The sequence below is a fragment of the Spea bombifrons genome, chromosome 3 (assembly GCF_027358695.1).
Source record: "Spea bombifrons isolate aSpeBom1 chromosome 3, aSpeBom1.2.pri, whole genome shotgun sequence".
Taxonomy (NCBI): Eukaryota; Metazoa; Chordata; class Amphibia; order Anura; family Pelobatidae; genus Spea; species Spea bombifrons.
This window is the reverse complement of record NC_071089.1, coordinates 97,751,692-97,763,550: the sequence shown is the minus strand read 5'-3', so window position 1 is coordinate 97,763,550 and position 11,859 is coordinate 97,751,692. Positions and strand designations below refer to the sequence as shown.

General features: G+C 36.4%; 1 protein-coding gene across 1 annotated transcript; it reads right to left on the bottom strand.

Moving 5' to 3' along the window:
- LOC128484090 (mast cell carboxypeptidase A-like) lies at positions 1-11,859 on the bottom strand. The gene is made up of 11 exons (XM_053460408.1): positions 11,777-11,859; positions 10,077-10,152; positions 8,330-8,454; positions 7,332-7,434; positions 7,148-7,249; positions 5,558-5,659; positions 4,594-4,704; positions 3,862-3,946; positions 2,943-3,145; positions 488-572; positions 1-253 (listed from the first exon to the last, which is right to left on the bottom strand). Exons 1-11 carry the CDS (start codon positions 11,857-11,859, stop codon positions 66-68), a joined length of 1,263 nt encoding a protein of 420 aa, XP_053316383.1. The 3' UTR covers positions 1-65.

Sequence of the window (11,859 nt, the reverse complement as noted above, 5' to 3'; positions counted from 1 at the left end):
ATTTAGTTCAAACACATCTTATTGAAAGTTTAATTCATGCAAGCAAAAAAAACCAAAAAAACTTCTTATGTATCCAGGCCTGTAGCATAGTTTGCAATTACTTTCACAGCCAGAATAGTTTCCTTGCAAGTTGGTTTTATCAGGTATTCTGGAAGGAGGAAGCCATAAACATCATCATCTCTTAGCTCAAAGACAAAAGAATATTTGATGCCTTCTTCGTAAGTCCAGTCAATAGAGGAACCCGAAACTTGGTCTGCAAGTAAATCAGTGAATTTAGCATCTGAACAGAACATGTCATTCTCTTATACACTAAGTTATTTATGTGGTAACTGTGTTTTGGTGTGTTATATACTCGGAGAACGATTAAAAATGCAAAAGCAAATAGAGATCTTCCAATATGATAAAGCAACACACCATCTTCATGTTTGTAACAAGAATAAATGTGAAACACATGGAAGACTTAGACAGGTAAAAAACAAAATCTTACAGATAGTTGATGCTATAGGTCCATATGTGTAGTTGGTCCCATAGAGGCCAGATAACGCTTTTACAGCAGCACCAGAAATTTTCTTCTATGGACAAAAAAAGCAGAAAACAATCGTTTTACAAAATTGTATCCTGTTTATAAATTAAAACTAAGAGATCTTACCTCTGTAGAACTACAGGAGGTCCAACAAATAATTGATCAAAAACTCAAGGTTATCAAAAACAAAAAATCAAAACAGCCCCAGTAATGAAAGGATTCGAACGGCAGAACTAAATACAATTAACTGTATCTCGGCAACGCTATAAAGCTCAATTCGACACTCCGTAGTGTCTCTAGCTGTTCTCTACACTGAGGAGCAGGATACCTTCCATTCATAAAACTGCCTCCCCTTCCTTAATCACACAGCTGCCTATAAAACTATTGAAAACTAGAAACGCATAAACCCGTTTCAACCCAGCATCGGGATCCCTTGACCAACAAGATTCTTTGTTCTAGTTTTAGTTTACAAGGGAAAATCTCCAATGCTGAGCCCACTATATTGAGGCTCCCAAATAGGAAGCTACATTTTCTTTGGTATAGTTTAAGGACAGCAGCTGTGGCAATATGTATGCAGGCCACTGATCAGGGACTGGCAGACATAAGCACACCACTGGGCTAAACATAGAAACAGAAAGTGACGGAGGATAAAAACCATTCGGCCCATCTAGTCTGCCCAACATCTAAAGGCCTTCCTTACGTCAGCAAAGGACAACTGAATACAGAACTGTAGATTTTATAAATGCTGGCTCTCGTTACTACATACTTTTAGATTTAACATGAAATAATGGATGATACTTTATATATTTACCAACCACTGTATTTTTATCTCCTTATTGAAAGAGATTAAAGCAATTATATATGTTTATATATGTTGTTGTTTTTGGAACAGATCTGTATATAGTATATTCATAATTACTTAGCTTAAAAAGGGATAAAGTCTGTTTATTCTGAATCTTTCAATTACCTTTCAATTACCAATCTTCAGAAGGAAAATTGAGACTTCTACACAATATTTTCCCAAAGGCTTCCAGATTTTAATCTGGAAGTTATATTCTTTTAAAATATACGTCCAAGTTCCTTATGAAGGCACTCAACCTTATTTTTATTAGTCAACAAATGTTATTTATTATATTTATGTGTTCAGTTTAGTAGTCTTTGCCCTGTTAACACAATAAGGTGTTGAGCGTAAGGTTGCGTGGCATTGTTTTATTCCAGATCTTGTAAGATACCAAAAAAACACCATTGTGCTGTATGCTAAAAAAAGATATAGAAAGGAGATATATAATACAGCTTTCAAATATGCTGGGATATGACCAAATGCCAAATAGGCCAGCATCATCAGCAGTGCATTTAGGGAATGCAGTCGAGGTAGATATGTCTATAATATTCGGCTGTTTTGGAAGAGGAATTTTCACCATGGTCACCTCTCTGCCCTGCTCAAAACCCCCAACACTTCCAACACTTGCAGGCTTTGGAGCCGGTTTCCTCTGATTAGATTATGAGACTCATTATGACCACATAGTGAGTTATCTAGGTCAAGGGGCGGATTAATGGGCTGTCCTGAGTAACCTAAAATGCTGTTGCCATTTGGTGACTGGCAGGGTAGGGCTGGTGCCTTGTAGCCCAGAGGGGCAAGTAAAGGAAAGTGGCCCATTGGCCTGACCCCTCCAACACTGGCTTGCATATGTACACACAGTAACACGCTTTCACCACAGGGTCCCGTACTGTTGCATTATGTGACCCTGCCGCGTTCCTGCCTCCCCATACTGATCCAAATTTTTCACAAAATGTCATTCTGACCTGTTCACATCCCATTATGAACAATTTCGGAGCAGCCCCCCCGGGCCAGCTCGCCCTGACTGAGGTCAGCTTATTGATTCCACTAGACTTAAATGAGTGAACAACTACAGTAATTCAACATATATATTGCCTGTTAAAAGGATGTAAAACCTAAGTAGCTCTGGACAAATGCTGCCACATTCAAAGCTCTGTCCCAACCTTGTTTTCAAAGCATTAACAGAATCTACAAAAAAGTCACGAAGCACTGAGTTTGCTTTTCAAGAAACATGTCTATGACACCTGGCAATTGAGGTTAATTTATGTTGAGTTATGCTCCAATATTTGTAATATTCCATAGTTTTTTCTGTGGAATACAGTTTTTGTAGTATTAACAAATTAATATTATTCTTGAAATTTTATGTTAGAACTTCGGCTCGATACAAGAGAAGTCCTCACCCTTTAGTCCAGCAATCCTTCCCCGGGTCTCCCAAATCACCATTACTTATGCCTAGATCAATTTAATCAGGCTCACCTCTCTCAACAACTTATCCCCCCCCCACTTCAGCCACCCCCTCTCCCCCTTTCTTCTGCAAATGAATACAATTGTAATAATTCAACATACAGTTCGTCCACCTACCAACTTTTTATGGTTCGGTGGTTTCTTTTTTGTAAATCCATAAGGGTACATTAACATTTGGCCGTAGGAGTGGAAAGAAATATAAGCTTTGATAGATGAGAGATTTTCACGGATATATGCAGTGAGTGCTTGTGTCTCCACTTCCGAAACAGGACCAGATCCGGCATAATCGTCATAACATGGGTTGTCACTTGTACCAACACCTGGCAAAAAGACATTATTATTTTACAAATATAGAACTAGCCATTGTCCTGATTTACATTCAACAATATACTGGATGAAAGTTACATTAATTTGAAAATCTTGTTCTTAAAAAATGCAGAATTAAAAGGTGGACTATATGTTGCATTAGAAAATGTTGTATTCAGCAGAAATATTTAAAGTACCTACATTTTAACCCCTTTGCTTAGCAATGCTCTACATTTGGTACAGTTTAAGCAATCTGCATGTATCTTGCCTTTATTTCCTAATTAAAATATTTGTTTTAAAGAATGAAAAATACCCAAACCAGCAGAAAATCAGGAAGAGTATTTAGTGAATACTGTGAAGTGGTGAGTACCAGGGGTTAAGGTAGGATTGAAATAAATGCTATATATAAAATCTTTTAAATTGTTAATATCATTATTTTAAAGCATTGAATTAGTGCAATTAAATTCCATACAACTCAAATGGTTAGTATATTATTTCTCACATTAAAATACACATTGACAGGCGATATGAAGATCTTGTACAAGAAGGTGGAAACTGATCTTTCAGGAGCAAATGATCAACTCAAAAAGGGAGGGAAATAAGGTTAAGGTGTATTGGGACATGGTTGATGAGTGCAGTGTGAAGGTTACATTCTGGACTATCAGAGGTTGGCCATCTCTACCATTGTAAGCAGTATATCTTACCGTGTTTGCTATTGCGTGTTACTTACTGTTCCAGGATATGTTGAAGTTCCTGTTGAGGTCAGTGCCAACACATTTATCATTAGGCTTACGATTTTTTCTCCACATGCGATCCTACAAAATATCACAAAAATGTCCAGCAATATGTTCAAAATGACATTTTAGTGATAAACAGGAAAGAGAATATTTTTTTGATCTTGCATGATACCCCAATACCCTTGTATGTAACCAGATGAGTGTTAGTATGTTAGTGTGTGTAAGTCTGTGTGTGTATGTGCATGCATTGTGTGTACATTAGTGTGTATATATCACTGTGTGTGTGTTTGTAAGTATGTTGCAGTGTGTGTGTGTGTATGTGTGTGTATAGGAGGACTTTCAAGGGTGCACCGGCATTTTTAGTTACGCCAGTAAGAATACAAAGACTTTTAATAACTCTTTTCCTGATTCCTCTAATTTTCAATAGAGGGACATGTGCAGTAGATAGGCACAGCTTGGATGAGCAGAAGCAAATAACCCATCTGTATTTTTTTGTGCTTTATCTATATTATTGTACATTTAATTGCTATAAGGGTTTCAATTTGTGTGACAAAGCTTAGAATATCTCAAGGTAACTTGATTTCATTTAGAATTTGGATTGTAGAAATATGCTTTTCTTGCGCGATTAAGAAATTCACATGCAACTTTTTTATTTTAATACATGTTTCTTATATTGGCTTTTGTATCTTTTCGGACATTTTCCATCGCAGTAAGTGGATATTTACCTCAGTCCATGTCCAAACGTAGCCGTCAATGTTAAACACAGGAAGGACATGGAACGTTACAGTGTCCAACAACCTAGTCATAGATTTATCTTTTCCATATGTTCTGACTGCCTGTGGTGAACAAAATACACTGTATATTCAGCAAATGAACCTTACACGTGTCATAAACATTAGAACAGATAGTATTTGAGTACTATGTTTGTACACAACCACACCAAAACATCTTGTAGCGTTACACTCGAAGGACTTTTATTGTTTTGCTGTTTTGTTTAAATTTAAATTGAATTCTGGAGTATGAGAGATTTGGAATTCTTTACGTTCTAGCATGATAAGAAAATAGTTTTTCTGTGTCTTTAAACGCCAGGATGGCGTAAGAGGTAAGATAATGCTTTAAAGATATGTTCCAAGCTACCCAAGAATACCCAACTAACAGCACCAGAACCTGCCACTCCTATGTCACAATAAACTTTAGTGGATAAATATTGGGCATTGACAATTCAAAAGAGATGAGATAGCTAATGGCATAAACCCGGACAGAATGGTAATTAGGGATATAATAAATGTTGTCTTAAAATCAGAAAGACGGCAGTCAAATTACACGAGATGCAGGGGAGGACAGGCCCTGAACCCCAAGTAGCTTAGGCACACTACAACCCCTGACACCTCACTTACTCACTTATACAATTAGGGAGATTGTTGCCTTTGTGGACCAAAATCTGTATCCTTCTCTCTATTTTGGTTTGATCTCTGGTTATAATATTGTAACTCTAAATGCACACTTATCACTATGGGGAGCTGCAGGAGAGAGATCTATGCTGATATCCCTGCATCCACTCGGACTGTCAGTATACCGTGAACAAGGTTATATTGTTAAAAGTATAGAAAATAGCAGTATCAGGAAAATATGTACATAACAGCATCCATTTGGAAGTATTGTAAGAGTTTTAGTGTTATGCCACTGTACCTCATTTACAAACCACTGGCAGAAAGCTGGCGAGATCCACTCCCTTGCGTGCGTACCACATTCTAAGACAATAATCTTTTTATTAGCCTTCTGGGAACCAATCTTTAAAAAAAAAATATATATATATATTTAAAGATGCACTATATCTTCATATATACTAAATTAGTTCTGACTACAACACTTGGTAGCCTCATTAACCTGGAGATACTTTTGTAGAAGAGGTTTTGAAATACAAACATTTGAAACAGCAAACATTATATTATATATTTCTTTTTTTAAGACTTAATTTCAGATTTATGATAAAAAAAAGACCACACTCTAACAACATACTGACAAGTACAGTTACCAGAAACACATATCCAAACTCACATACACAGCAAACGTAACTCACATACTCAGCAAACGTAACTATGATGCATCTCATAATGAACAAATAGGTAATATGTGAGCCATATGAAAGCGGAAATAAAAAATATAAACTAAATAAAAAATATATATTTTAAATTCAAACCTTGCAATGCTTGTGCATTCTTAATATAAGCTGGCAACAAAACATGTTTAATTGTTAAACTGTCTTTAGACTTCTCGTTGCACGTACTGTGTGTTTGTTTTACCATTTAATGGTATGTTAAATGAGCTTAGCCCTGTCTGCATAGACTTTTTTCATCTAGAAAATTACTAATAAAATGTGCTAACATTTTTAGCAAACATTAACTCGTGAAGGTGAAGTTGTTTCCCGTTTCTCTCTGCGTAGCCTTTTTAGCAGTTTAATAAGTATCGTGTTATTTTAGATAGGCAGTTGAATTATACTATGTTATTATTTTTATTCATTTTTCAACACCTGCTACCATCGAATTCGGAGTTCTACTGAATGGGACATTGTTGCTGTATGTATGAATAGAGTTATATATATCCTAAAAGCACACTTACATAGCAAAAGTGATACTTCATGACCTACTATTCTAAATAGCTATTAAATATTGTCCCCTTTTTTTTGTCTCATCTTCTTCTTTTCTTCTCTTCTTCTCTTCTTCTGCATTTCTCCCACTTTCTCAACAACATCTTCACCTACAACCCCATGTCAACGTCTTTTGCTCATCTGCCTCTCTCATAATTAACTGATGTCCACTTACTTAATAAACTTTCTTTTTTTGGAGTTTGACAATACAGAGAAAAATGTGATTTATAGATATTATTCCCTACAAGAACCACACTTTGGGAACATTTTAAACACTTTTTTTCCTATTTATTGATAAGGACTTAGCAACATTGAACATTTTGGAAAAGAGATGCCTGTAACGGAACATGAGAACAATTTGATATTTTTTTCTAGTTATTGATGAAGACTTGGTGACATTGAAGACATTTTTGGAAAGACGTGCCTCTATGAGTTCCGCACCGCAAACAGAGCCAGCTACAATTGAAGCTTGTTATAAAAAAGACTACTTGCTTAGAAATGTCATATAAGTGCAACTGGGAAATACTTCCAGATACCCTTAGCAACCCTTTTTTAATTCACTCTGGAAAATCATTCTTATAACACTAAGTTAGGCCTATTTGGGTTAAATCTTTCCACAACAGGTTTTGTACCTTGAGAAGTATCATAGGTCTTCCTTCATATGTATTTCCAATCTCCACGTAAGACACTAGCTTTGGATTCTTCAAAGAAATGGAATATGCCCACATACTAATCTGTTGAAGGAAACTTGTATTGTTACCCCTTTGAACATTGATTGGAAAACAAGTGTATTACAAGAGTAAATTGGTTACTGACCTTTTCCCATGGCAGATATTTAGGGGTTTTCACAGAATCTTTGAGTATTCTACTTTTTTTAAACTGTTCTTCAATTATGTCTTGTACATTTTCTAAGAGAATTCTAACAGAAATAGAATAATTAGCTATTTATGAAAATAAAATTTGCTCTGTGTACCAAACACCAAAATACGCAGCAGTAGTACCTGAAGCGGACTTTTCCATTTATATTCTTGTTTACAATATTTCATTAATAAGAGGTAGGTTCACAGTCAAGTTATTAATAATAATAATATTAGAAGCCACCTATGTCTCCTCACCCCTATCCTATGTCCGGTGGAATAAAGGGAGTTAAAAGTACCGTTAGCCCTTTGGGAACTCAAATCATGCCTGATTCCTAGTTACCTAGCTTAAGGCAGTTCGTGCATCTGATCACCTGATGCAGTGGTAAAAACACAAAAAAACCTAAGAAGCATATTTTTTCCTTTACTATTTCTCCACAAATTCTCAACCATGTTTATGTTAAATATATGTTACTCTTATATTTGACAAACTTTCAGAGCCTCCCCTATGCTATAGTCTTCGCGGATAGGAACCCTGCATTGCCGCCAGGCTCCTAGGGTCCACTTTATCAACCATGTATCGCAAAATGGCCCTGAAAGGGTTATAAATCTTAATATCTATATATATCCATATGCCCTGGAACATCTCATTCTGTTCTTATTTAGCCTTCAAGCATAGTAGCTAGGCTGTTGTACTTCTATATCAGTTTACTAGTCAACTGAATTAATACTGTTTATAAATGATGGCTTTCATGGGACATTTGTTGGCACTATCGGGGAAACATTACAATAAAATATGTTTGACTGGTATTACTATAAGAGTCTGTAATTGTATTGTATGGACTTCAGACACCAAAGTTCTGTTCCACCGTCTTGCATTTTATGGACTTTATGGATTTCATAAGCATAACATTTATACAAATCACAAACTTCATAAGTGCCCCAAGTAATGCCTACTTATACTTAATTTCTTTTTGGTCCAAGAGATGGATTATTGCTTTAGCTTCCTCTGCACCAGCACGGAAATCCACAGAATGATCAGGGATCATAAAATCAGATGATCTGGGTTTCCAGAAATCCAACTACAAAAAAATGAAAGGATGATTTCTTTTGTTTCATACATATTAGGAAAAATGTGTTGTAATACCTAACTTATTAATTGGCACTGCTTATTATAAAAGTTTATTTATTTATATATTAAAAAAAAACTTTTCCTTTTTTATTACTTTTTCCCTTTGTGAAACCAACAAAGTGTCTCTCTCTTCCCTCCAATCTCCCTCGCACTGATCACATTGTGAAAAACGGATGATGTGCAGGCACTCCACGTCCTGAAGGTAATCTTGTCACATATTTTGTGGATTTACCTGTACATCTATAGGTTAAAGAAGGGGTTAAATCATCTTGGTTTAAATAACTAATACATGGGACAGCTTCTACTGTGATTGGGTTTGCAGATTACAGGTGCCTCGTATGATAAAAAGATGTTTAGAAACATTTCATGGCAGACAAGAACCGTTTGGCCCAACTATTCTGCAGGTTCTTCCTGATATACAGACTCAGACCTTAATCAATGTATTGTTTGATTTAGGATAGCTTTATTCACTGCATGCTAGAAGCAGGTCAAATCATTTACATGTCAAAGATGTACCTTCACAAATGCTTTTGTTTATAATCTCTGCAGAATCTTGTAATACCTTTTTTATTGGACTAACAGTATTTAAAATAATAGACGAGCTTTCGGGAGTCCTCCCTTTATCAAGTCAAAAGCATTTCTGACCAAGCAAGTGAAAAACAGTTTAAAACTGACCAGTACATGTTCTGATACGGGGTTAAAACAGGGGTTAAAAAATAAGGTATAGAATTTGCAGACAAAAAACGTCGTGAATAGAAAATAGTAGCATATACTGCACAGATAAGGCTGGAGGCAGCAGGTGTAAGCATGCTTTTGACTTGATAAAGGGAGGACTCCTGAAAGCTTGTCTTTATTTTAGATACTATTACTCCAATAAAAAAGATTTTTTTTTTTTTGCATTCCTATACACTGGACTAATACGGCTACTCCAAACTACAGTTTATAATCTCAAAAATTCTAGTATATCCACCAATATGTATAACATATATACACAACCATTCATACTTTTAGGGTCACTTAAACATGTCCTTATGTGAAATGACAATTCAGTTTTTTTAAATAACATGAAATTTTACAGTGTACACATTGCAACTGGAAACAACTGATTTTTTAATAAAATATTATATATATATATATATATATACTTCCATATTTTAATATAACATTAATCATTCGCTAAGGGTTCAAGGTGTGTCCCATGTTGCACAATAAAATCTTCTAGGACAGCTTTCACATATGCATTTAAAAATGTTATTTGCTCTGATCTGTGGAAAGAAAGTGTTATGTAAGGATACTTGCTGCAACACATTAAATGGTTTGCTAATTCTGCAAAATATTTTTTTTAAAGTTTGGGTTGCTTTACTAACATTTAATAACACTGCTACAGTATATTAAAAAATAGAATAAAAATCCAGTCTTGTGCATTTATTTCAATGTTAATGCTTTCTGAAAATGTCCAAGTTACTTAGTATATCACTATTATAATACTCTTTAGTACAAAACTAAATCTAATGTATTTGTTAGAGTGTTAGTGGTTGCATTTTTCAAGTACCAAAAATACATGATCCTTACCTGCATTACACTGCCCAAATATTTAATAAAAAGTACTTCTTCTTCATTTTTTGGAATCACCCGGAATACTTTTTCACTGTAAAAAAAAAATCAAAAAAGGTTTTCATAAATATAAGGATTTTTTTCTTTGTATGCCAGTGTGTACACAAGTTGTGCTAACAAAGTCATGCCCAGATAGTTTTCTTGGGTGGAGGGCAAGTCAATACACCTTTCAGTCCCTCTACTTTCAAAACCTCCACTTCTTTACTTACATTTTGCTAGTTTCTTCACTCATGTTTTAATGCCATATCTCCCTGTCTATTAACAATTGCTTCTCAATATTTCCCTCGTTGTTTCCCCACAAAAACAAACATTAAGCAGAAATTCCAGGGAGGAAGAGTCCCTTTCTTGCCTGTGATCCTCCATCTGTAATTATATAATAAACATCTTAAATTATAGAATATAAGTATCAATAACTTACTTGTCGAATCGACAAACACTTAATGTAATTTCCACAAAGGCAAAAAACAACAAGGACTTCATGATTCCTTTTTTTGTTGTTCTTTTCCAGTTATGCTACCCCTTTTATAATTCTTTCAGTTATCACCAACATCTGTGTGATTATCATCTGAATATGTTTTAGGATTAGTGGTGACTTTCAAAGAACAAATATTGATAAATGATGCAGCTTATCAGTCACATCTAGAGCCTTGAACATATCTAGACACACGCTAGAGATAAAATACAAGTTGTAGGCACTGGAAGCCTTTATTTTCATAACAACTCCCAGTATCCTAGTTTACCATGTAGATAATTGCTTTATGGGTAGCCTCATAACTATTGTCCAAGTTTGGAGAGCCAGAAGTAGTGTGTTAGGCTACTAGGTCTAAACTTCCATCTGAAGCTGGCTAAATAGACAAATAGAATTTGTACGAATTGCAAATTTAAAGAAATTTGCAGATTTTGTCATTTGGTGTGACTTGTAATGGTATGGTGAGGCAGGACCCCAGATGGCGGAGGTAGCCAGGCCAAACAGGAACCAGAAAGTCAGAGAACCAACCGGGTCAGACAGGTAATCAGGATAAGCCAAATCAGAATCCAGAGACGAGGTCAACAAGCCGAATCAATACCAGACGAGCAGGAATCAGGAGCCGAATCAGGAGACAGGAACGAGGTCAACAAGCCAAGTCAAACCGGAGCAGTAGTCACAATCAATGCACAAGCAAATAGCAAAATACACCAACCAAGGGTGATCCAGAAGAGGAAGTCCGGGTTTAAATAGGGAGAGGAGGAGGCGTGTCCTGCATGAAGAGGTCACCCGAGGTTAAAAAAGCATGTTACAAATTTTGACCACACGGTGGCGCTGTGGTACCCGTTTACCGCGTGGTCGGCCATGCGGTGAAGACGCCGACCGGGTAGCGGTGGTACTTGCTGCCCGGGAAGCCGCCTGAGGAAGCGTCGTGGGAGCAGCCATGGAGCGGGGCCGGAGAGGCAGGTAAGTCCTTACATGACTCTCTTGAGAGAAGACCAGACCCTCACAAAACAGATGAAAATGAAGGAAAAAGCTCAGACGTTTCATCTGAAATTCGCAGGCTCTTTCACTGCCTACCTTCTCTGCCGACCACTTCCCCTTCTGTGCCTTGCAGCTCCGCTTCAATGTCTTACATCTTCTTGTTCTTCCTCTTTTTCTCTCTTCTTTCTTCGTCCACATCTTCACGTACATGACCTGTTGCCGAACTTCCACCATAATGGCGAAGCTGCGATGGATGGTCGGGGTAGACTGGACAGTCGGGGTAGAGGACAT